Source organism: Eleginops maclovinus, chromosome 12, assembly GCF_036324505.1.
Source record: "Eleginops maclovinus isolate JMC-PN-2008 ecotype Puerto Natales chromosome 12, JC_Emac_rtc_rv5, whole genome shotgun sequence".
Lineage (NCBI taxonomy): Eukaryota > Metazoa > Chordata > Actinopteri > Perciformes > Eleginopidae > Eleginops > Eleginops maclovinus.
The window spans coordinates 10268517-10295297 of NC_086360.1; the positions used below are offsets into that span (position 1 = coordinate 10268517).

The 26781-nt window shown below is 38.4% G+C and overlaps 2 protein-coding genes and 1 long non-coding RNA gene across 3 annotated transcripts; 2 read left to right on the forward strand and 1 right to left on the reverse strand.

Annotated features, from left to right (window-relative positions):
- The first annotated feature begins 1530 nt into the window (after window positions 1-1530).
- LOC134873895 (mucin-2) lies at window positions 1531-14366 on the forward strand. The gene is made up of 19 exons (XM_063897797.1): window positions 1531-1589; window positions 3875-4031; window positions 4145-4296; window positions 4418-4571; window positions 5034-5226; window positions 5442-5536; window positions 6026-6212; window positions 6566-6663; window positions 6756-6909; window positions 7320-7438; window positions 7920-8087; window positions 8237-8353; window positions 8840-8892; window positions 9182-9296; window positions 9679-10924; window positions 11013-11224; window positions 11869-11938; window positions 12034-12235; window positions 12886-14366. The coding sequence occupies exons 2-19, from the start codon at window positions 3911-3913 to the stop codon at window positions 13381-13383; spliced, it is 3954 nt and encodes a 1317-aa protein (XP_063753867.1). The 5' UTR covers window positions 1531-1589; window positions 3875-3910; the 3' UTR covers window positions 13384-14366.
- Window positions 14367-16109: 1743 nt separating this feature from the next.
- On the reverse strand, window positions 16110-22783 carry ptgs1 (prostaglandin-endoperoxide synthase 1). Its single transcript, XM_063897721.1, has 11 exons — window positions 22706-22783; window positions 22549-22623; window positions 21684-21800; window positions 20925-21065; window positions 20625-20768; window positions 20373-20554; window positions 20189-20272; window positions 19380-19626; window positions 18664-18950; window positions 17360-17507; window positions 16110-16844 (listed from the first exon to the last, which is right to left on the reverse strand). Exons 1-11 carry the CDS (start codon window positions 22710-22712, stop codon window positions 16495-16497), a joined length of 1782 nt encoding a protein of 593 aa, XP_063753791.1. The 5' UTR covers window positions 22713-22783; the 3' UTR covers window positions 16110-16494.
- On the forward strand, window positions 17435-21640 carry LOC134873841 (uncharacterized). Its single transcript, XR_010166989.1, has 2 exons — window positions 17435-18897; window positions 19302-21640. It is a non-coding gene; the product is annotated as an uncharacterized LOC134873841 (long non-coding RNA).
- Window positions 22784-26781: the final 3998 nt, after the last annotated feature.

The window sequence follows — 26781 nt, forward strand, 5'->3', positions numbered from 1 at the left end:
TTAATTACAAAATGTAACTACACTATTATACTGATTATTTGGGAGAACTTTGATGCTACATCTCCATTGGTGGATTTATGTGTTTGATGTGGTCCTGAATCCAACATTGTTACATTTTGCCTGCTACATCGGTCTTTGTCCGCTTAATTAAAATGACCCTCCCTGCATAGATTATAAATCGGTGTATTTGTACTTTAATTTCCATTTGATTATGCTGAATGGATTGTCAATTTACATTTGCAAGGACTTCATCTGGCACTAGCCTACATGTGGCAGGACTACACTGTGTTACCTGCAGCCCTGCTTGTGTGTAAGTGAGACAGGCATTTCTTTTTATACTCTTTTCTCCTTTTAACCTAAAGAGCTCGCATTATGGTTGAACAATGACTCAACGACTGCAGTCATGCTAGCAGCAATGTGAAGCTGTATTTTATCACAGTGTTGCTTTAAGCTAAATTCTAAGAACCAAATCATAATAATACTAACATACAAATAATTTTCAGGTATAATGTTGACCGTTAGCAATGCTAAAGTGTTTAGGCCAGTTTAGTTGTAAAAATTTTTTAACCCAATGATGGTGCTAGGTGATCATCACCAAAGTAACTAAAATTCAGGGGGCTATGAATGTCTGTACCGGTGGTGCTGGATGAAAATTCAAGGGATCACCAAAATCGATATGATTCATCATCCAGGAAGCATTTAATGTCGAAAGCCAACACATTTATTGTGTTTTAAACTCAAAAAGTAAAACTCCCTTTGCTTATAAATACTGTTTGATACAGTCTGAACTTAAAATAAGGCTAGTGGACCAAGCTGGGATTATTTTGTTGATAGCTGTCCTTTTTTTGGAAGCAGCCTTTCAGATAAGTAAACAACTTAACCTACTAGAAACTAATGTGGTTATTTTACGAGTTGAGTTTTCTTTTACAATGTTTCATTGCTGTGTTACTTTTTCATGGTTTGGTCTGGACCCCTTAGTTTCAACTAGAGTAAATCCTGATTTATGTCAGACATTCTCAAACTCTTTTGAAACCATGAAGGGAAAGCTGTTTCCTGTTTCAAGCCATGTCTATAAAGAAGCGTTTTTTGTTAAAGTTCTTGATTGGCCACATGGGAACGCAGTACCGTTGACAGGAAGAACTTGATCTTCAGCTTGAAACAAAATCCGTAAAGCCAGGTTCCTAAATCTTGTGGAAAAAAAAGCAGTTTACTGTAATAAATGTTTTAAAATGAGATGTTCAACAAATAAATGTGTGATATTAATTGCCGATACCCTTTGAACAATGCAGTGTGCATGCTAAGATGCAGACACATATTCTTTGTAGAAACAAATAAAATTGCAGATCATGCTTCATTGCAGCTGTTGGCTTTGAAAGGGGATGCACATTGTGTTTGTGTGAGTGTATGTTTTTGTTTGTGTATGAAGAAGGGGTGGAGGTTGTCTAGCACATGCGTGCAGCTGTTGTCCTCTCCCAGCTGGAAGCTATGTAAATGCAGGTTGTGCACAGACCTCAGACGGACAGAGACTGACTGAAGATGAATGGGCTGAATGCAAAGCAAAGCTTGAGCAATCTTTGGACACGTGCAAAGTAAGTATCGTTACTCTTACTTGTATTTGAATTGTATAAAAATGTGTTGTAACATCTTTCTAAAACAGCATTAAATGTTTAGTTTTACAATCTTGACATTGTTTGTACCTTAAAAGATCATTGATAAATGAGTATTGTGTGTTGAAATGGTTCAGCTCTGAATGTTTCTTGATTGATTTGCAAATGCATCATCTTGAAGGACATACAGTTGCAAAAAAACAGCACTGAATTTGAACATCACTTACTGACTACAATCACGTTAACAGTTTTCAATGCAGATCTCAGTCATTGTTAAATTAATTTGAAGATAAAGTAAATGAAAAAAATTGCCCTTTGAACTCTGTATTAAAAAAGGAGCATATGAGTCAGAGTGTGGGCTAAAGACATTGTAATGATATGCTAAACAGTGTAAATGATCTGTGGTGTCAGACAAATACACACCCACAGGCTCTCAGCATTATGTGAGTATAACCAGCCACATGCAATTCATTAATGTGTTTAGTTCAACAGTGATGACTAATGTACTTGTGTCGGAAATCAAGGGGTTTTTGTTTTTCATTGGGACAAGCATGTCATCACTCGTAGGAATAGGGCTTTTTTGTGGTAATAGGGCTAATTCTACAATGATTTAAAAATGTATTTTAAAATAATATTTTCCCTCTTGAAGCATGCCAATGCAATATGTAATTTGATAATATGTTTACATATAAACCTCAATAGGGCTTTGCTATTGTGGTTATGATTGCAAATTAAATCATACAATTCTAATACAAAAGTGCCGTGGAGGACATTGACTAAGGACAAATTACATTGTGGACAATTCATTATTTATGGATATTTAAAGAAACAACATCTAACATCTCTTTATATTTAAGCATGTAAGGCCACATTGATGTTTTATTATGACAACCAGATTTTCACTCAAAAGTGAGTTTCCATCCCTTTTGCCTTTTGTCCACGTTTCAGAAATAAGGGGAAAATAACTAAGATGTCAACAGAGAAAAAAACATTTTATAAGGATACAGTTACATCTCTTAATTGAATCAAGGAGTAAACTTAAATTCCTCATTCTCATTGCCTCTTGGCGTCTTCTACATTGTTATTCTGATTTTGGTGCAGTTAGTTGCACTGGATTGGAGATTTAGCTCTATCATCTTCTTATGCCCAACTCATAATATTGTAATAGATAAGAACCCACATTCACTTTTTCTTCTTCTGAAATGTGGTTAAAATTGGCTCTGTGTGCGTTTAATGATAAAAATGTGCTAAACCGGTTAAGCTGATACATTTGAAAACACACTTTCCCTTTGACTTTACACATTCTGTTTTTACCCCTTACTCATAAATGACCCACTTAATATGCTTACACAAAATATGTCTTTTTCATATTTACCTTTAATATCTTATGAATTCTGCATTGCCTACACAAAATGTATGGCATGTTCAAACAATAAAGCATCAGGCCTTACATGGCATTATTGAAGATCATGAAAGCCTATGTGATCAGACGAGTAGCTTTCCTTGCAGAGGACCAATAACTGATCTTCATAGTACAAAGCTCCGCAGCCTCTTTTCATGTCACTTTCATTGAGTGGAGGGCCACAGTGTGAGCTCTGTAAAGTGGCTAGACCCATTCAAGGGACTAAAGAGGACAAAGCTGAGCTTGCTGCGGTGCAACAGACTCGCAACCAAAATAGGAATTAAGCCAAAGGGAAAAAGAGGGAGGGTGGATTCAACAGCTAGAGAGACAGAGAGATAAATGTTGAATTCATCTGTTGAATACATTGGCTAGAAAATGATCAAAAGTGAATCTATGCAAACGGCAGCTTCAGTGCATGGTGTTGAAAGGACAGCTTTTGTGGAGGATGTGGTAGTGGTGCAGTGGAAGATGAGAGATGCCATATCAATGGGGAATATATCCATCATGCTGCTGACTTAAAATCGCTGGGTTGAAACTGTTGGATTATCTCCCCAGACAGAAATGTGGTATGGTTTCTTTTACTCATGCTATTTTATCAATTAACATGACACTGTTTTTCACTGTTCTCATAATAAGTGTCCTTAAGCCTTTAATATTATGTAAAACTAACAATTTATTTCTAAAAGTATTTGCTTTCTCTGTCTAATACTGTGTTAAATTATTTAGCATGTCAAGAACCTGATTAAGGCTAGACACTACGGAGTTGTTACATATAGCAGCCAGTCCACATTAAAGTCTATGACAGCAAGGGTTGAAATTGAACACATTTACAATACACTCTTTTTATGTGTGCAAACTTCCCCAGCTGACACCATGGGTGAAGCTGTGTGGAGGTTTCCTCATGCCTCTCATGGAGCTCTGCAGTAGGATGCGGATCTGTGTCTCTATCTGGACGCTCCCACAGATGACTTCCCACCTCTGCTTACTCATCCTGTCCAGCTTGGCTGTCTCATCTGAACTGGGTGAGTCTCTGTACCTATTCACTTTAAGAGTTTCCAACATCACGCATATTGCCAACACAAGGATTCATGCTCATCTGATAACATCTATTTATTATCTATGCTGTGTTTTCCAGGTTTGGAGGATGTTTTCTTCAGTCCACAGGACCAGACAGTTAGAGAAGGAGAGGGCGTTTTCTTCCAGTGTGTGTCAGGAGAAAGTTCTGCTCCTGCCAGCATCACCTGGCTCAAAGACGGGACACTAATCACAAGAGGGAGACACATTCAGGTGAGTACTGATGCAGCTTTACACAGATTCAATGGATTTGAAGAGCTTTTTTAGAAGGGCAACAAATAACACTTATTATTGAAACTTCTGACCCAAATGTATCATAACTGTACATGTTTAGGGGGAATATGGGGGTGGAAACCAGAAGAAGACCTCAGGCACTCTGCATCTTTTCAATGTCACATTAGAGGATGAAGGGCTTTACACTTGTGTCACACACAATCCTTTGCTGAACATCAGCAAGAAGAGCAAGCCGGCTAAACTAACTGTGCAGGGTGAGTCCTTCATATGTACATGTCTTAGTTTTTACACAATTTCTACTATTGAAAATATCTCTTAAAATGAATATGAAGACTGACAAATATTCCCAATTTAAAGATTTTAAAAGGAATTTATACAATCATTCAACCTTTATTTACAAAAGAGATCAAGAAGGGCGACCTTCGTTTACAATGGCATCAAGTCAATAACAAAAACATAGACAAAGGGAACAATTAATTGTAAAGTTAGGTTTAAGTGTGTCTGGTGTTGACGGAGCATTTCTGAACAGTTGTATGGTATTCTCTATATGAGTGTCTCATCCTTCTTGGACAGAAGACCATCCAACCCTATCACATAAAATACAATGATGTGTACAAAAGACATCAATGGTAATACATCACATGAGTTATTGACTGAGTCCAGATGTTTAAGATGGAGAGGTTTTGTGCCTATAACATTGTAACTCTACCTTGCAGAGGTCCCTCGAAGGCTGCAGTTCATCCGCGGCCCTGACAGTATCACCGTTGCTATAGGAACAGAGGTCTCCATGCACTGTGCTGTCCGTGGCTTCCCTGTTCCCATGGTGCACTGGTTCAAAGACGGCTGCCTCCTGTCCAACTGCTCGGCCTCGTTCAGCGTGCAGAACAATGGACAGCTGCTCACATTCAGGTCCAGCACTGCATGGGACCAGAGGAATATTAGTTATTTATTGTGAACTTGTAATGATGAAAAAAGAACTATGCACTACAAAAATGTATCATCTCGTTTTGCTCAAGAATGTGTTTAATATAATATAGCCATTTCTAGCAGGTTTTCAACCACATTGTGTGGTGTTTCGTACTCCCGCCTGAGTTTAAAGTCTAATTTCTGGCTGTGTTCTGCAGTAACGTGACCCGGGAGCACGAAGGCTCGTTTCACTGTGAAGCGTCAAACCACAAAGAGACAATCAAATCGCATCATGCCTTACTGCTTACCGCCGGTACTGTGCGCCAACATCTTTAGTAAACTCTTTCATTTTTTATTCACTATACGAGTAAATAATCTCTACTGCTTGAACGTCAACTACTGTGTCAAGTCAAATAAATATGTGGCTGATTAAATTAGTAGTTTCTATTTAAAACTACACTAAATTGTTCATCTGTTATTATGTTATATGTGAGATTTCTGAGGATCAACATAATGTAAACTTTTCCTGTATTAGGAACTTTTGTGCAATAGCCAAATGCAGAAGCACAAAAACACAAGAGACACATTGAAACAATTGAAACAACTACATGGTTAAATGGATTGACAGTAATATTATTTATATTGTATATTTTATCATTTATTTTTGTATTATTTATTCCATGGTTTATTTAACAGTTTACCGATTGTTGTACTATAATATAGCTCTTGACAAGAATGTGTGAGTCTTTTGTACAGTTCAATATCAACTCACAGATCTATTTGACACAAGTTGTGTTTCCAGATATGGACTGGAGTTTCGTCCAGCAACCTGCAAACCAGACGGTGAAAAGGGGAGAAAATGTTACAGTCACTTGCAGACCTCCATACAGCCGACCAGCAGCACAGGTGGCCTGGTTCAAAAACAACCAGCTAGTCTCTCCCAAAGGCCATCAGATCGTGCTGCCCAGTGGAGACCTTATCTTCTACAGGTGTGTGCGTGCGCATACTGTACATGTTTTTAAAGACATGTGCACTTAAAAAACTTTAATTAAATGTATTCAGTCAATACATTTCACTTCACTCTTAGGTGTGTTGAAATCAAAAATATTTAGTTTAAATTCAACATAATGTTATTGCTTTCAACTAACCTAATACATTTGTTGACTTAATACATTTAATTAAAGTCAACATTTCTGTTTTTCAGTTATTTTTCAGTGTTATTTCTGTACATTTGAGTACTGTAGTTAGGAACATAACAGTATACAATATTCCTGTTCATATTATAACTAAATGTCAGGCTTGAAAAGTTTCTAAAATCATGTCTTGATTATTTTCTCTGCAGTGTTCAGGAGGATGACAATGGGAGCTACTTCTGCAGAGCCTCCAACATCCATCTTCAAAGATTTCTCACCTCTAGAAGAGCGACCCTGACTGTGCTGGGTGGGTCATTACAAAAGAGCCCCTATACTGTGCCACTGGATCCTGGAATTGTTGTGTGTGTAATAACAATCTTTCTATTCGCTCCCTGGCAGCCCCTCCATCAGTGAAACTGCGCCCCCAGGTGTTGACAGTGGCTGTCGGGGCTCGGGTGGTGCTGGAGTGTGAGGTGTCTGGTTATCCTCCACCCTCCATCAGTTGGGTGAAGAGAGGCCACTCCAAGCAGACCGGAGGCAAAATCGTTTTAGGGTATGTCAATGTGTTAGAGACTTTTGTTGGAAAGCAAAAATGGTTCATAATATTGTTCGGTAATTTATAATTTGTGGAAAAAGAACTCAGATCATCTTCTTGTGCTGCAAATTTAAAAAATAACATTTTTGCTGCAGTACAATTGATTGTTGCTTCTTTAAAGTGCTAGGGTTTAATCAGCAACCATTTTAAATGTAGCTTATTGAAGGTACAGTATAAAGTACTTCAAATTACATATATTTCAAGGGATACTCCACCAACAAAATTACTATTTGTAAATCAATCACTTTTTGTTACCTTGGATTCTTAAAGAAAAGTTGTTATTCTTGCATACCTTCACTGTTAACAAAGATACTAAGAAAAGTCTAAATGAAGTGAAATAAATGGCTATTGACATATTTCTCATACAGATTGAGAAATGCCACTCTCTACATCAATTCAGCGCGGGGCTACGATGAAGGAGCGTATGTGTGCGAGGCCTCCAACACTCTGGGCCACAGCCGGAACACAGCAATGCTGAGAGTTGCTGGTAATTTTAACATAAAATTAAATGCAATGTATTCGGTCAACTACTCCTCAAAATCAATTGCTGAGGTCCAGGTCAAGTCAGGATCCTGGAAAAACTTCCATTTTTGCATAAATAACCTGAGATAAGATTCAAATAAAGACTTGAGTACAGACTCCAATAAAGTTCTCACTTTAAATCTTGTAGTAAATGTGGTACATTTACAGTGTTATGCACAATTCACAGTCTTCTTTATTGCTAGTGAGTGAAGTCTGTTAGAGGAATATATTCTTTGAGGGGACGAAACGATTTCAAATTCATTACATTTCTCAACATTATACTATATTCACAATACTCTTAAGAAGAATATTTGATATTGTAATAAAGTGCGTTTGTACAAAACAATTTTCAAGTGGCACACAATTGTATTTACTTTCACATCATGCTTGCTTCATGTCTAAATATGTGTATTGTATTACATTTTCCTCTTTTTTTCTCATCATAGTGAGTCCCATCATACTGACCTTCGTAGATCGGGTGAGCTGCAGGATCGGGGGGGCAGTGGACCTGCCCTGTATGGCTGTAGGGATTCAGCCCATCACATACAGCTGGACCCGGGGCAAAGCAGAGACATATTCACCCATCAGTCCCACTGAGGATAGACACATTAATGGTGATTCAATTCAGGTCTTTCAGTGCAGCATATAGGAAAACCATCCTTGGAAAAGAGCAAACACAACTATAATCTATAGATTTCTTAACAGGATTTGACTTTGTTTAAGCTCTCTGTGATTCATTTTACTGTATATCTTGTGATCCTAGCAGAAGATGGAGCTCTGCATATTTCCAATGTGCAGTATACTGACATGGGGGAATATTTCTGTACTGCTGAGAACCGAGCCGGGCGACATCAGAAACGCAGCATCCTCGCTGTCACAGGTATTTCAACAGAATTTTAAAAAAGTCAATCATTTAATTTAAAAGACATATATAAATAATAAAACAAGAGAGAATTAAAATGCTGAAGTGGTCTCTTAATTTTTTCCGAGGCTGTTGTTGTACAACTAACAACCAAAAAAATTGAAGTAAAATGTTCATTGTTTAGCCAAACTTAAATGATGTGTTGTTAGGAATGCACATACCGTATAATTCACTTGACATTTAGTTGTTTATTGGTAATTGTGAGTAGACGTTACTAAGTGAAGTATAAATCAGTCAGTATTACCAAGTACACTATACACGCTTTTCAAGTTAAGTGTAGGTATACTGCACTAAATAAGCATGTATTAGTATAACAATTAACTTTTGTCAAAAAAGTACCAGTTTGTCAAGGCATTCGGTATGAATGTTTTTTTATATTCGAAGATACAGTACATGAAATACTTAATTTTCCATGCTGCCTTTAATGCTGTCCTCTGTCCCAAGCTGAACATCGTCCAGCTGACAGTGGCAAACAGACAAGATTGGTTTTGTCTGCTGTGAGTAACCATGACATTGTAAAATCTCTGCTGTTGCTTGTGTCTGACACTGTTTAGCTCCCAAATTAGCGTGAGAATTCTATGTCCAGTTTTCATGTTTGTTAACTATGAACTATTCTTACAGTAAATGTGCGTGCTCTTTACAACTTAACATTAAGTGAATTTCCATTGCTTCTCTGATATTGGTCTCCTATTAAATGCTAATAACTTGTTTCGTGGTTCAGTTCATGTCTGATAGTATCAATGTGTTGAGTCAGTCCTGACACTAAGAGTCTTTCATATTTTCTAGAGCACCAACACAAGCAAAGACCTGCCAGTGTTCCAATCCAGTGACTCTATGGCTAAGCAACACCTTGGGACAACACGTAATCCACATGAGCAGGCAAAGCAACATGAGGCAGCGTGTATGGAAAAATACTTCTCTGGGTTATGACAACATTGTTCTAGTCAAAGAAATTGCTGAAATCTTGCACAGGCTGAAAACAAACTTGGATTATTTGACCTTTTTAGGATAAAATTAAGGCTAATAGGGAAATTGCAACTCAGGCTAGCCAAGCAAGCATTATGTTTTTATCTTAAACCTGATTCAGCTACATCTGTAAACTAATGGTATATTGCTAACAATTGATTTTATTTAATAGCGGTGTACAAGTGCTGAATGTATTAGTCATGGTTCTGTTCTTTTGTCAGTTTGATCTTAAGAGGCAGTTGGGTTGCCTTTTTCTCTTTTTTTTTTATTTTAGTAAAACATATTTTTCCTTTCAACTTTTTTCAAACTATTTCCAGGTTCCTTACCCCGCTGTGATCCTACAACAAACGGAACTCCTACGTCACCTCCATTCTTAATGGGAGCAGTGGCCGAGCTAAAGATGCCAGCACGATCACTTGGCTGGTTTTTACAGCACAAGCCAAATCAGCCTACAACCAGTCCAACTCAGCCGTTAGTCACACAGATGCAGCCTCCTATGTTGCTACCCCCTCCACATCCCAACTTCCAGTCAGGAGATATCTACTCCCCTCTGCAACAAACAAGAGCTCCTCTTATGATTTCAAAAAGTGAACCACAAATAACATTTAGCCAGACATCAGTTGTCGCAAACAAAGCTTTGGGTGCAACTTTGAAATATGTACTTACTGAAAGTTTGAGAATAACATCACCACATACCCATTTTCAGCAACAAGTCAGTGACGAATTGTTGATAAAAACTGATCCTCGGAGCTCTAACATCCGTGCTGTGTCTATAGACAGTCAAACCACACGCTTTACTGAGATGTCCAACATTTCATTGGGTGAACCCTTTGGTTTTCTCAAAAAGGATTCGTATTCACCGACTACAACAGAAAGTCCTGTAACCCAAACTAAGATGACCCATTCTGGTTCAGTAATTCAGTCTTCTGCTTCAAAAGCAGAGTTGGGCCAAACAAAAACACAGCGACTGACTACCAAAAGTAAAATGTACCAACCCTACCATGAGCCAACCTCAACTCACATTTCTCAAACCAAACCCCAGCACCAAAGTCAACCTCCACACCAGAAAACACATCTGCAGCCATCGCCAGCCATCTCACAAATATCTGAATCAGACATGGAGCAACCATTTACTCAAAGTCTTTATCCGAAGTACCGTCTTAAGCTATGGACAATCCCACATTATCTGCCTACCTCTCAATCTCCAACTTCTCCGTTCACAAAGCATCAAAAAGACCCAATTCACTCTCAGTCAACTTCAACCATGTCTTTGCTTCATTCATCTCCAACTCAACATCCGCTGCTCTACTCACAATCTCCCCTGGCACAGACTGAAACTTTCACGCTCCAAAACAAAAACCACACTTCAATCTTAACCGTCCATCGGACCTCAGATCTGCTGGAACCTAAGAACCCTCAGGTCAGCATGTCCGACCAGGTACAGCTAAATACCAGCCAGCAAGGTGACCCAGTTCAGTCAACTAAATCTGGCAATGAATCAGAGCTTACAGAGTTGCTGAAGAGGAACACCTCCCAATCACCTATGACCAGCAATGATCCCAGGTAGATCAAAAACAATTATAATGGCGTGAAAAGAGATCATTTTTAATAACGTGAAGATTTCATGATATTTCTGTGTTTTACACTCCAGAGTAACACAGCAGTCTCCATCATGGCTGCCTGTGCTGGAGAAACATGACATCCCCATCGTGGTGGGAGTGGGTGTATCTCTGGCCTTCATCTTCATCACTGTTACCTTCTATTCAGTGGTCCAGAAGAATGAAGCTGCACCAACCATCCGAGCAGGTCAGAGATCCTCAGATGCATCAAATGTCAGCACACCTAATTCACATTCTGAGCATGGTAAACTTCAGAAAAATCTTTATTCTTCAAAAGACAGCTTGACATTTTGGGAAATATGCTTATTTGCTTGAGGGTGGATATTAAGATATAACAATGATACCATTATCATGTCTGTAAGTAAGGTGAATTAGATTACCCATTCTCAACAACTGTTTACAGGTTAAGGATTATTTATGTCAAAACAAGTTCTAAAAGGTATATTTTTTTGTGCCAGATAAATACAAATGAACAACTTTGAAAAAGAAAGTTAGCTTACCACACATTTGTGACCCGCTCCTTATCTCTGTCTGTGGCTAACAGCTCAAAGCTACCTTAGCCATTTACTAGCATACAACTCCAGATCTTTTAACATCTGTTGGCTGTCCAGTTGCATTGTTGGTAATGTTGGCAACAGGGTACTGTTAAATAGTGAGTCTCCCATAGTATTTTAGCTTCTTTTCTACATTGATGGAGTGCTCAGCAACACGAACAATTAGCTAAGCATTGCAGGAAAGCTGAGAACAGGAGGAAACAGCTAGCCTGAGTCTGTCTCAAGGTAAAAACAAATCTAAGTGGTGTCAATTGTTTCTCTCCACCAAAAAGCAAATAAAGCATGTTTACCGAAATGCCAAACTGTTCCTTTAAATTTCGAATGTCTTTGACAGCTCAGAGGAATCTAGGTGTCCCCATAAGACACACTGAATGTCGTGCTGAAGGACGTTCATATGAAAACAGGTATCTTCATTATTTTACAGGAATAGAAATGCATGAACAGGGCGTGGCAAGTGATCTCTTTGACTGTTTGTAAGAATATTGTTTTTTTTGCTCAGAGCTTTTGAAGATGACGACTGTGTGACAGTGATTGAGCAGAGCCCTAACACATCAGACACCCGAGCCCTACCTCCAGGCCTGAGCCTGGTCACGGTGCAGATGGAGCCCACATTTGAGGATCTTCAGGAGGATACACATCCTGCTCTGGACGATCACTCAGTCACTGTAGAAACGTATCCTGAGCCCATTCTCGACACAAAGGTTTGATTGTGCCTTTAGGATTACTTGGCATTCACAGATTGAACAATCAATGTAGTGCTGTGGTAGCTCAGAGAAGAAAATATGAAAAATCTCCTTAAGTGGTGACAATGGGGTAACTTCATTTGGGGTTAGATTTTTAAATAAATAAAAACCAAGTGGTTAGACAGAAGTGAGTTTACCAGACCTATTTTCCCCATTTACCATCTTTGCTAGCAAATAGTGGCTCACCGCGTCATTAGCTTAGATTAGCATACCACATCAAATTCTCAGACCAACCTCTATCAATCAAGTTGCATTGGGGTAATGTAAGCATAATATTAGGAAGTACATGAAGACTTTATGTAATAAAAAATATGATGTCTTGTTCTGCTGCAAAACATTTTGAACTGAGATTATTTTTTCTCTTAACTGTCCATCATCCATAAGAAGTGAAATGCAAAATCCATTTCATGATAACCACTGCTGTTACCTTCTCTTGTGCCACCCCTTTTCTCCTCTAGTGGTAACAATTTGAAAACTGCATAGCTATCCACTTTCTTTCATCATTTTGGTTTCCTGATGTTTATTTAGAATTACAAATCTCAAGGTGCCAAAAGGTTACCTTTTAGTTAATTAAATTATTGTTAATTATTGTCATTATATAATTTCAGATTGATCCCTCTCTGGAGGAGGTGAAGGGCCGCAGTTTGTCCCAGCCCAGCATCCAGCTGCAGTGTGCTGAGGACTGGACTAGCAACAGAGGAGATAACCGCTGCAGTCCTTGCCACAATGTCCTGCCTCCCCCATCATCTTTACCGTCCCGTTCACCTTCCCCCTCTCCTCCATCAAGGCATCAGGACGGCCTGCGCTCCTCATTAACCCTACAAACGGCTGAGGCAGGTGGAGCGCCCATCCACCACAGCCTCAGCATCTCACATGGCAACCATCCCCTGCTTCTTTCTCATCACGTCTCCCTGGGCCTCACTACAGTGGCAGTAGATGTCCATTTTTACCCAGCAGCCACTGCTTCGGTGGCAGTAGGCACTAGCACTCATATCAATTCAGCCTCCAACTCCACTTCAGTGGCTGCCCCACCAGTGTTCAGTTCCCCGTTTGTTAGCAGTCAGGAGAATGACCAATCAGCTGCTAGAATTCAGCAGTTTAAGTAGCAATTGAAACTTGGAAAATACTTTTCTCTTGATTTAGAAGAGATTACAGGACCCTGAAGGTGATTAGCTAGACTTAGCATAAAGACTGGATGCTAGAAGAACACCTACCCCTCCGTCAGGGTTCATAATCCACTTACCAACCCATATTAAAACATGATGCCGCTTCTTTGTTGAATCTGTTCAACAAAGCGAGTAAAGGAGTCCTAGCTTCACAATTTATTGTGCAAACATTTATTTATGTTTATCCATTAACCTTCAAATCTGTACAGCGCGTCTACTGCTCCTAACTGTTTATCAAGAGTGTGAGGATTGCAAAACCACCCATAAAAAAACAAAACAATGGTAGTTGTATGTTTTTTACAGATGAAGTTAAAAGGATACATCATGTTACGTACCTAACACTAGCTGTTTTCTACCTGTCTTTAGTCTTTTTGCAAAGATAGGCTAACCGCCTCCCTTCTTTCGCTTTAAACAAAGGCTAGTTGTATACATTTTCTCATCTAACTGGAATGTTTCTGAAAATGTTAAACTTTTCCAAGTCTAACTAGTCCAACATTGTGTGTATGGAAATTTGAATAATTATTTAAATATTTTTTTGATATCTTTAGCACAGCACCTACTGCTTTACTCCTGTGCTTACATTATTTATTACGGTACAGTTATGACTGTGGTGCAGGTGACTTTTGATGAAAACTACTAGTTTTGCTTTTATTTTACTTCTAAAACATGAAAGAGAAAAATCTAAATGTTTAGTAATAATTTGAATATTAGTTGTGAATGAATCACAGTTTTATTCTGATTTATAGTGTTATCGGTTAGGGTTTTTCCACACAGTAAGGCTTAAATGTGTGTACAGTATTGACTTCTTCAGTAAAACAGCCAAGGATACTTTGTTGTAAAATACCGTTTTCTTGTTTCAGTGACCTGCTCATTTTATTTCATCAAACTACTTGACTGTTAACACCTTTTTGAAACCAAAGCAGCATGGGGCTGTATCAATAAACATTTAAAATATACAACCAAAATATTTTGTGATATTATTGCCTGTACCTCAGGCATGGCCTGTGGACCTTGTATTTGATATAAAGGTCCATATGAAAAGTATTTTAAGTTGCTGCTCCTTAGTCTAAATTGAGTATTTGATTAAACCTTCTGAGATTATGTACACTTTCGGAAAGGCTGTATGACACGTTATTTATTACCCTTTTTTCTTTAACGGATCAGTTTGTGCACACATTTAGAAACTCACTAAACTCTATCTAAATGATAATCATCATAAAGATTAAGGCCTAAGCTGTATCATCCTAACAGATGCAACTATGTGTGAATCTTCACAATTTCCTCAATGCACTTTGGGTCAAATTAAAGCATGCTGTTATTTCTGAAAACTGGATAAAATCTTCCTGAGCTCTCTGCAGAGCCACAGCCAATCTGTGCTTCTCCTCCAGAGTTTCAGTGTGTTTGATAGAAGATAGAGTTTCTTCAAGTTTTTCCAGGCTTTTCTGGGTCTTCAACACGAAAGGAGTTTTTTCAGCTTGCTACTCCTCCTGAGCCTTTGAAGAGCGTCTTTCTGGTTACGCTCCTGCTTCAGGTCTTCTTTGTGTTGAGCTGTAGCTGTTTTCTCTTTTTTAAAGCCTCTTGAAGAGCAGCTTGGACTTTTCTCTCCTCCAGGGATTCCTGGAGACCAGCTGATTTATAATATCTCTCAGAGTCCTCTGTCCACATAAAACAATTATTAAGTAAGATTTATCTTCACAAAAGCTAAGGGACAGTTATCTGTTGTTTGTTACTGTACCAGAAATACATGCTCAACAGTACAGTGTGTTCAGCATGGCTGCCAGCATGAAATGGCAGTTTTGTTTCCCTAGGGTCCTTGTATACAATGGTTTTATGAGATTGGTAAGAAGCATAACATTAGTAGGTGTTAAGCATAGAATAGTAGCAAGAAAAAACGTTGACTTATGAAAGGTCTTGTTAATCTATAATATTAAGAGGATATTGAGTTGGGTTTTTTGTGAACATACGCTGCCTTGTGCATGCTCTATGAATACCACATTACTGACAAGTGGTAACTGCTACATTTACAGATGAAACAGAGAAGTACACTTCCTTTTCAGACATCAACAAAACCACTGTAAAGTGTGATCCTTTTTTTCTCACAGTTTCAAGGTGAAACTTCACCCTTTCCCTGTAATTATTTTAGTGTGAGAACTGAAACTGGCACATCAGATCTAGCAATTTATTTTTCTGATTATACTTTTTTTTCTCTATATTTAAATTGTGTAGGAACTCACTGAACAACTGCATGAAAAGTAGCAAGACTAAGATTCTCTAGCAATTATACAGTGGTGCCTATGTGAGACTGCCTAGCACAAGCTAGATGCTAATGTCAGCATGCTAACATGCTGATGGTAAGCATCAGTTTACCATCAATTAAGCATGTTAGCATGCTTATATGTTACAATTAGCTGAAATATAATTCAGTAAAACGTATTTATAAAGCACATGCGTAGACTCAAAACATCTAAAAAAAATAAAAAGAGATGAAGAGGTGTTAATGATCAGCTGCTCAGCCAGAAGTGCTTTGCACTCAAACCCCAAATGCCTCAGTGGAGAGTATCTAAATAGTCACTTTATTGAGAAAATTCACAATTTATTTTGATACAGATTAATAACATTCATGTCAATTTAACCAAAATGAATTGTGTTTCCAACAAATACAACAATGTCTGCAGATTATTTATTATATTTTGTAAAATATGTTTTAATTTTGTTTTTGGCAATTTAACATACATTGAATAAACTTTCTTCTTTGAGCAAGTAATGTGTACATTTATATTAGGTTTATTTGTTTTTGAAGAAGATATGGTGATCTAATACCCTCACTGAAAGAAAAGGGATTAAGGGAAAAAAAACCATTACTAAATAAAAAAATGTTTTAAAGATACTGCAAATAATTGTTACTGCTCCAGACACTTTGGAATTTTTCAGCTGTGTTTTCAGGAGGTAGACCTGCTTGGATTCAGAGTATTTCTTTCTCTGCAGGCAGGATTGAAACCAATAAAGAGAAAAATCAGTCAGCATAGAAATAAACTGATTGAGATGAATTGATTAAAGTTCAGTAGTTGATTTCCTTGGTTTCACCTCCTCATCATTTCTTGGAACATGGAAGTCCACGTATGGACACCACTTGGTGTTTAGGCACACCAATTTCTTCAAGGTGGAAGTTTTGACGATATTGAAGCCTGTCTCTCCCCCAAATGTGCTGGGCTTCCAGTACTCAGGGGAGCAGATGGGGTTTCCAAGCAGGCCTTTCAGGGAGAAGGGAGCCCCCATCTCCACCATGCTCTCCCCAAATAGACTGTTAGGACGTGTTTTCTCAAGCAGGACACCAGGGTAGAGTTCCAGAGCATCAATGTCACCATATAGCTCTTCTAAACCTTCAGCCATTTCAATGTCATCTGTTTGGAAAAATAAAACAGCTGTTATCCAGCCCTATCAGTTCAATATGTACTTTAGTTTAGCTAATACTCAAATATCTGCAAAATGACTGACATTACCATAGTCCTCTGCCACATTTTCTATACTTTTTAGTGCTGATTAGGAAATGTTGGCATGCTAACCAGCTCAACAAAAATGGTAAACATGCTAATAATCAACATGGTAACCTATGTTGTCAGAAAGTTAGCTCAAACACCGCAGTGAACAAGCACTACACATAGCGTGCATTTGAGATATCATCAGTTGTTACATTTTGACTGCAAAACAACTCTACCCCAGTTTCCCCCTAAAACAACTTGCAATTATTGGGAAGTGGCTAAGAAAAGGACATCTATGAAAACTTCAATAAGTTTTGCCTGCTCTCAGTGTGATGTCGACAGATTAAAGACAAAAAAGAGATTAAAATAAAGTGGGCAGAGGGGTGGCTCAAAAAGTTTCAGAAGCAATTTGTACTTGCAATAATATTCCTGCTTACCAGTAAATTCATAAAAAGAGGTGTATGGCTTTAAGTTAAACTTCTTCCTGTATTCATTAAAGGGCTGCACACGAGTTGCTCGAGACTCTCTGATGACCATTTCTGCCACTCGAAGCACAACAACATGTGAGTTATGGCCTCCGCCTATCTGAAATGCAGACAAAAGTTACTTTACTACATCTGAGTTGTTAGTTATACCATCAGCCAGACCACATAAGATAAGATAAGATAAGATAAGATAAGATAAGATAAGATAAGATAAGATGTACCTTTATTAATCCCTGTGGGAGGTTTACACAGGGATATGAAACACACATTTAAAAATATAAAATTCTAAAAACTAAAAAAATGAATATATACAGATAAGTAACGAGACTATTGTTAAAAATATACACATGTATGTGTTCAGAAAGAGAGTGCATGTCAAAGTTACTGTGCAAAAGTGCTAAAGCGCAGGCTTTATGTGCAGTCCGGGTTATTGTCAGTGAGTCACATGGTTAACCCCTTGTTGTGCAGCCTAATGGCTACAGGCACAAAGGAGTTTCCCAGCTGTCTAGTGCTGTGCTGCGGTTTTGTTCAGCTTGGCAGGCTACAACATTTAACACTTATTCATCTCATTTAACAGAAATAAAGTGTTGCGTGCACATGATACTGATGAAAGATATCTGTGAAGATTGTCTCTTACTTAGTTTTAGGAAGTGTTTGAAACGGGAAGTTCACTTTGATGTGGATGAATTGAGAACAAAAGGATCTAGTAGTTAAAAGTACATGTCCTGTGTCACATCTTTCAACATTCCTGGTCTACATAAAACACCCTGTAACATTTATTTATGATAACAAAGGAGTCATGCAAAGGGTTGAGAATAATATGCTCAATTCTTATTCCTGGGTTTATGCTAAAGTTACTATAGGTATATACTGTATAGGTACACATGTCATTTTTTGGCATTTGACAAAGGGGTTTTAAATACAGGTGATGACATTTAATCAAGCAAACATTTCAGACAAGACTCAAAGACCGATCATGAAGAACCGGCTCAACTTGTTTTACAGCATATCCATTGTATAACAGCAAAGTAACTACTAACTATAACTGAGGGATGTATGAATGGAGTAAAACTAAATATATTTTCCTCTGAAATGTAGTAAACATTAAATGTAAAAAATGAGTAAATTAAAAATACCGTAAAATTGTACTACAGTGCTTTAGTTATAGTACTTTTCACCAGTTTAAACTTGAACTAAAAAGTGTTATGCAGATAGCAGTAGATTCCTGTAACAGTCAGTGGAGGGTGTTTATCTACCTGTCCCGCAGGTTGTTTGGAGAAGGCATCCACCAACTTCTCCACCCCGTAGTGCATGAGTAGGGATGTGTTGTACATAAACTGAGAGTATGGGATGTCATCGCCGTCGATGAGGAAGCTGTCAGGCATCAGCGGGTGCCAGTGGTAGATGTGGCAGAACTCCAGAGCGATGCGGTTGTTGTACTGGAACTGCGCGTTGAAGAGCAGACTGGGATCGAACTTCAGATCCAGAAGGTAGCCACTCAGGTGCTGCACATACTCTTCTATTATGATGTTGATTGTCTCTCCTTTGGGATAAAACATCATCACTTGATTTCACACACTGAGGCAAACTTATTTTAAGAAGCATAAAGATGGACATTTGAACTTTTACTGTGTTTAAACAATTTGCCAACAAATAGATTAGCCTATTGACAGAAATGTGTGGGGCAACAACTATTTCGGGAAACATGTAATTGTATTGCAATTGTAATAAATGTTGATATAGACATTTCCATTGTATGATTATGTTGACTAGCTTACTTGAGAACATTCTTTTACTTATGAATATGAAGTAAATGTTGATTGTGCAATGTAATGGCAAAAAACTGTCAAAATGTATTTATATGAATAATTTCACATATTTATTACAATCACAGTCGCAGAGAGAGAGGATGTGTGGCAGCTGACACCTGTTTGAGAATTAAACTGCAAAAGTTTGCACTTGTAATGCTCACCAATGATGATGAGTCTAGTGGTTTGAAAGAGCTGCTCATCGTCCCAGGTGGGATGTTCTACCTTCAGGACGTCACAGACTCGGTTGTGCTCCCTCAGCCATACGGTGGCGTACATGGTGAGTCCCGGCAGGAGGCCAAACACTTCCTGACCAGTTACCAGACGCTTCTCTGGAGGGAAGTCTTCAGGGTACACCATGTGCACAGGGACCTCTGATACTGTGGGGGGGTACATCTCACCGTTTACTAACTGTAACAAACACAAAAAGAAGTCCACATATGAGAGAGAAGTCTTCATTCTGGGTTGTTTAAACATTATTTAATTGCATATTTCTTAATAAAGTAATTTTTTTTGTGCATGTCATTACAGAATTGAGAATACTTGCTGGTGGAAAAAGTGTTTAGCTTTTGATAAATAGTGTTTGAGGAAGTTTCCTATCAAACCCCATCACAAGTTAAAGGCGTCATGTGCCTTTGAGTGTTATCTCTCTTTAACCACTATATAATTATCACTGCTAACTGGAAATTGTATGACCACATTCTCAGTAATTATCATGACACAGGAAGTAAACGTTCTTAAGCTGATCTTTAGATATGCATGTATAAACATTTGATATACTAATTTAAATAGTTTTACAGTTCCTCAAATGATATGACTGCAAAATTACGTTTTGGCAATTCATGTTATTTGCCTTGTTCAGAGTTAGAGGAGAATATTAATACCCCTCCCAGACATTTGAGTAGTACTAATCTTCTCATCTATCTCACAGCAAAAAAGTGCACTCTCAAAATGTCATAAATGTTTTTATTACCTGATATTTCAGCTTTCCATCTTCATGAAGCCGTAGGTGAAGCTGTCGCATAAGGTTGTCTCCATAGATATTGCTCGCATCTACCTGGGAAGAGGGAAATACATACATCTGTTAATATTTTCAACACCAAGAAATAATGAAAGAGTCATATGGTGATTAACACAGAATGTGAGTTTAATCTCACCCCATGTCCTAAAGCCTTGGTGAAGCCACCTTTTACTTCCTGGTTTGTCTTGAAGAACTGGTGAGTGAAGTGTTGCGCCATGAAAGCAAACATCACGTTGGTTCCCTGAGGGTCTGGCCTGAATGTCTTTCTCTTAAAAAAGCTCTCGGCCAACACTTTGGGATCAGGAAGCTGAGGTTTACCTGTAGTGAAAGTGATGTTTAAAGATTTTCGCAGAGCTCAGCCGACTGTGTGTAGTTTTTCAGGTCTCACCTTTAGTTCCCATCGGCAACGGGCAGTCTTTAGGTACAGGAGGGAGGAGACGGGTGTAGTAGGACATGTTGGAATAAGACTCCCAGCTGAGGTATTCATATTTAGTATTGTAGGTTGGAGGGCTTGGAATAAGGTTGCTTCTGACTTTGGGAGAATGGGACAATATTAACATTGTCTGTTCATAATTTAAATACCAGAGTATAACTCAATAAAATGCTGAGGAAAAATGTTAGCTGCAATCAACATCCATTGATTTATCTACTGTGGTTCTTTATCTTTACCATGACACTTTTCACCTACCAGTCAGCACTAATCTCATTAACGTGTCTCGCAGGAAAGAGTTGTTTACGAGGTCCCAGAACCAGTGGAAGTGTGTGAGGAAGAAGTGAACCGCCGTAGGCCTCGGCTTCAGCATGAGACGAACTCTGGTCCAAAGCTCCGCTACACACAAAGATCAAGCAAAAGTTATCTTTGTCACATTTCAAATTAAGCATTCTGTGTAAGGGGTTGGGAGTCATCTTACTAAATAATGTATTAATGCTTTATAGATGACTTAGGCTTTATTGAGAACATTTTTTTTATTATCAGGTGGTAAAACATCCCTCAAAAATGACTCTTTCTTAATGTTTTTTAGCTCTATAATGTGGTAGAGGGTTACAGTCGTCTATGGGACTGTTCTGGAAAAGACCTGCAGGGCATCTGAAGTACAATGTATTGAATAACAAACTTATATATATTTACAACTTAAGGCTTTATGAATTTCTGAAGGACTGAAAACCAAAATAAACACATACCATAATTGCAGTACTAATATTCCTTTATCTACTCGACATTGAGCACTTCCTTTATGCTTGTTTTTCTTAAGTTTCTAAATTGACATTACCACCAGCACAACAATTGATGGATTGGGGATATATGTGTGCAATGGAGGTAACAGGGGAGCTTGAAATCGCTACTTGAAAAGGTTGAAAAGAAATCCACTGTGTTTTTTCAAATAAACCACATCCAGATGTTGACATGCAGATTTATGTCTCAAATGCAAAACTTAGCAATACTCACCAACAGTGCAGTTGACTCCATAAAAGCCAGTTCGAGTGCAGTCACATTCGTAGCGATTTGTACCAAATCTCACACACACTCCTGAGTTCTGACAGGGGTAGTCACAACAGGGATTCACTGAAACCGAAGAAAGAAATCATCTTACTCTCTGAGAATGAATATATCTTAGTTTGTAGGCCTTGCTGAACTAAATGACTAATACTTCAGATAGTGTTTTGAGTTTGAACAACACAGAAACGAGAGACAGACACAGAAATATACTTGTTTATGCTTCCTCATAAAACTAATGGCCTAATGGTGTGACCTGTGAAAGTAGGTCCAGGATAAATGAAGGTTAAAAAGAGGTGCATATTGCTTTTTTGCTTCTTCACTGAAACTAAATTAGCACTTCATTTCCTGTCCCCCATATCTTTAAGACCCTCTGCAGGCTTCCTGTCCTCCCTTTATACTTGCAGAAGTTCAATAAGATAATTAGCCACAGCAGATGTTCTTCCTTATTTAACTGTGAATAAGAGGAGGGATCAGAGTGGCACTTATAACAAATATATATGTATTACCTTTTATTATTTCCAGCATTACAGTAAAGTAACACTGCACCAAAGGATTAACAAAGGCACATTTAAAGTAAAGGTCACACTTAAGACCTTAAGAAATTGTAACTGGACCTGGAAATGTAACAAAAAGATGCATCTTGTTTTAAAACTGAAACATGTTTATAGCACCAGCTTACATGCAACTGAACGTGACATGGGAAGAAATATACAGTATCTCAGTTTTGTACTTCAAGCTTTATAAGAAAATGAGAAAAACGAATACAATACAGTATTAACCTCAACCCTCTTCTAAATAACGATAAACTGCTTACCAACAATAGAGTCCCCAGTACATGATGAGCTCTCCAGCAGCAAAAGGTTGATGAAACAGATCAAGATGGAAAACTCTATAAAAAATAATAACTTATATTATCTTGGTGTGAAAACATCAATATCATCCAGCAGGTGTTTAATAATCTGAGGACTCACCTTTCATGATTCCCACGTGTGAATCGTTACAATGCTTCTCTCTACATAAAAGCCCTCTGGCCTCTATACGGGCTTTATAACATCATCCATAGAGAATGGGCGGCAACACAGTTTCCTCTATTTCCTCTTTTTAGTCTGCATTATATTTGTAAGAAAGTCCACTGTAACTGGCTCCAAATAATTTGGATTTGATCATTTTGAACAATAACTGTTGAGCAATTGTTCTCAGGGTTGTATTTTAAACCTTTTAGGCTTTACAAACTTCTGTTTTTAAATTATGAACATGTCTTTTTTAATGTGTCAATGACATCCTTACAGTGAAGGGATACACGATAGGGTGCATTAGGAAGTGCTTTATCTCCACCTGCTGGCAAATAAATAAGTCACCCCATGCTTTCCTTGTTAGAAGAAACCCATTCAATATGAAATTGAATTCATAAACAATCTACTGAGTTTTATTAAATTGACCCTCATACATGTCTGTGCTGGATATTCAGACAAGAAAATAATCTGTTAACATTTTGGATCTACTTATTAAGGTACAGTAATCCATGAAAAGAGTTAGGGATAAATACTTCACCAAGAGGTCAATTTAGTAGCCGTTGTGGAAGTTTTGAAAATGCCAGTCTTCCTTTCAGAATCAAAATCAGAAATACTTTATTTATCCCAAACTGGGAAATTTGAATAAGTTTTGACTTATTTTCTGGCTATAGTTAAATTTGTGCACTTATTTTAATGCTTGAACATTTTTGAAAAGAGCACTTTTGATTATAACAGAATGTGCAAACTGTGGAATTACTGCTTTTACTTAAGTTAAACATTTGATTACATTTCCACCATTTTCGTTTACTGGCATATTATCTTTCTCAGTTATTCTTATCGAAGCATAGAAGCTCACCTGCAGGGGTAAGCAGTCAAGTCCAGCCATATGGGGGGAAAAAAACAGAAACAAAACATGAACCAAACAGTGCAGTTCAGTTGCCAGGTTTTGATCTTTGATACCTCTGGAGACATTATGTGAGCCAAACCTATGTAAGATGTTTGTCTGTTGGAGTAATTTCCTGCATACTGTAACAATTTTAAGAATAGCTTTTCCATGTGGTGTTAAGTTAAATCTGACCACAACATGTTCCGCTAATATTTTAAACTTTGCAGACCTCAACTCAGCTCTGTCTAAAGACACATACAGTATGTGACAGACTTAGTTTTTTATTAGATTAAATGTTGAAAAAAAAAAAAAAAGGTATTCCAAAAAGTTCTTTACTTAACCTCAGCAGATGATCCATCTTGCTTAAACGCAAACCACAAAATCGGTGATAAGGTTTATTTTCAACAACTTGTCTATATTGCTTGCACTAACTGAAAGTGTAGACATATTTTGTTTACATTTGGTGAAGGGACAAACGTTTCAAATGTTCCTTTTGACCCACAGTTGCACCTTTAGATTAATGTTTTTTAACTGTGCGTTGTCGCTGTAAGAATTGATGAAATAATAAAACGTTATACATAGTATAAAGCAAACTCTCAGTGTTTTTTGAAAACGTTTAATCTCAGAAGTAGGAGTAAATGAGGAGCACTTGAATTCAGCAGACTTACTTTACTCTTCCCACTGCTCAATACTGGGAATAGCTGGACCATCAATTCTGAAAGGGTTTTTTGTCTTTGCATTGCATAAGGTCTTTCTAGTGTTCAGAATTTAAGTTTTACACTGGAAAACCTAGTGTACACAGGGCATCCATACATCACACTTCAGTAGACATTGAGTTTACCAACCAATCTCTGAATCTTCACACTGTATTTTAATTGCATTCTGTTTCCTAGACATGATTGATTTGAAAAAGAATAAGAGGCATCAGGAACTAATTATCGAATCATCATTTCCCGCCTTAAAAGGGCCTGAAAAGGACTCGTATCTGCGCAGGGCTCGTTGACGTGCTGCTGGTTGCCATGGTGCTGTTGGCTCAGGCTGCAGGCCGAGCCTCACTGCTTTCTATAGCACTCCTGCTAATTGAGATCAGATGCTCCTCTGTGTGGAACCTGGACTGGGAGTAACCTGGAAGCATTTATTTTATGGAGAAATGTTTAGTTAAGCCGTGCTCCCGCTCTAAACCAGCCTCGGCCCGGCTCTGGTGATGAATACGATTGGTGAAAGCACTGAAGGCTGGTTCCTGACTTCTTCCTTCCCCTCGGCTCTGGTTACAGATTAGCAGACTTCCTGTCCAGTTGTGGAACAAGCCGAGCAAACTGACGGAGAGGCGATAGGCGTACAGGCATGGGCATCATGTGTTATCTCAGATCAGGTTTCTGTCATAACCACACAGTGGTGGGTCCTTAAACAGCCGACCAGATATCATTTGTTAACCTCTAGAAGAAGCTGATTGTAAAAGACTACAGACCTCCTCTGGAATCAGCTGGTGGTCCACTTGTAAGAAACTGGGAATGTAACATTAACTCAACTGTACTTAAAGCTGCCCTGGTGGATTTTTCTACTTAAACACTGCATAACATGACAATTTGTGAAGTGAAAGGTAACAAACCCACAGAGAATACTCATCTGAGCCTGCAGTCTACCTGCCTATGGAACTTGTTGTCACATTTTAATAGTAATAATATATTGTATTTGTATAGCACACTTAAAAAACACATTTAATTCATTGTTTTAGCTCTCCGGCATAACTATGTAACTTATTTCTTAAATGCCATTAGTGTCATATTATCGTGATGATTATCTAAGCTGCATCCTCTGAAAAGTGAAGCCAATGAAGTGCCTAAACCTGCATTCTCTCTAATGGTCAGCAGAGGGCGACTTGAGTGGTTGTAAAAGAGAAGTCAAATTTTAAAGGGGCCCTATTGTGCTAATTTCAGGTTTTATAATTGTATTTTGTGACTCTACTGTGACGTGTACAGTTGTTAATTTTCAAAAAGGTCTTTATTTTTCTCATACTGCCTGTGCTGCAGCACCTCTTTTCAATCTCTTAGTGAAACCAGAGCCCAGTCTGCTGTTATGGGTTACCTGGGCGGCTCTGTTGTGATTGGTCAACCGTTTAGAGATGTCCCTCCCCTTAGCCTATCGCATACAATGTGTTGGAGTGCTATCCAATAGAAGCACGAGTGTTACGTAGTGATGTCACTTATTCGCGGAAATAAACTAAAGATGGGAACTATTTGATTTTAGCCTTTGCAAATCTTTTACATGTACAACATATAACACTCTATAGGAAATGGAAAACCCATAAAAAGTATAATAAGGTCCCTTTAAAGAAGTCTCTGTGAAAATGACTTACTCTTCACTTTATTGATTACCTTAGTTAACCTGTCATAGAGGAAGCAGCCATGTCAACGACAGGTTGCTACCACAGTGGTTGAAGTGTTGTTTTCATCTTACAGTCTTTTGGTACATTTTCTTCCTCCCCCATGTCAACCATACTACCAAAACCGCCTTTTTCCACCTCCGAAATATCGCCCGCCTCCGCCCCAACCTGTCAACTACCGCTGCAGAGACACTCATCCATACATTCATTACATCGAGGCTCGACTATTGCAACAGTCTTCTCTACGGCACCACCACCAAAGTCCTCAATAAACTTCAATATGTCCAGAACTCTGCTGCACGCCTCCTCACCGCTACCCGCTCCAGAGAACACATCACACCTGTCCTCCGTGAACTTCATTGGCTTCCAATAAAACACCGAATCAACTTCAAAATCTTACTCACCACCTACAAGGCCCTCAACAACTTAGCCCCCCCCACTACCTTGCTGACCTCCTCCATCACCATGCCCCCTCCCGATCCCTCAGGTCCGTCTCTGCCAACCTACTGCAAAGTCCCCCGGACAAAGCGCCGGACCTGGGGTGATCGGGCCTTCTCAGTTGCTGCCCCCTCCCTATGGAATTCGCTTCCCTCCCACCTCAAAGTCTCCCCAACCCTCTCTTCTTTCAAATCTGCACCAAAAACACACCTTTTTGCACTAGCCTTCACCACCTAACTCCCACCATCTTCTTCTTGTTTTAACCTCTGTTTTGTTTTTAACCCTAGTATACATTAATAAATGATCTGTTTGCATAGTTCTGATAGG

What these genes read in the sequence shown, in the direction of transcription:
- ptgs1 (XM_063897721.1), bottom strand. An exon ending in TACTGGGGACTCTATTGTTG is followed by an intron (nt 21,801 to 22,548) that starts GTAAGCAGTTTA and finishes CTTCGGTTTCAG; the next exon opens with TGAATCCCTGTTGTGACTAC. An exon ending in TGGAGTCAACTGCACTGTTG is followed by an intron (nt 21,066 to 21,683) that starts GTGAGTATTGCT and finishes CTTTGTGTGTAG; the next exon opens with CGGAGCTTTGGACCAGAGTT.
- LOC134873895 (XM_063897797.1), top strand. Translation starts at nt 3,911, where the DNA reads ATGCCTCTCATGGAGCTCTGCAGTAGGATGCGGATCTGTGTCTCTATC. An exon ending in GGACAGCTGCTCACATTCAG is followed by an intron (nt 5,227 to 5,441) that starts GTCCAGCACTGC and finishes TGTGTTCTGCAG; the next exon opens with TAACGTGACCCGGGAGCACG. An exon ending in TGAGGATAGACACATTAATG is followed by an intron (nt 8,088 to 8,236) that starts GTGATTCAATTC and finishes TTGTGATCCTAG; the next exon opens with CAGAAGATGGAGCTCTGCAT.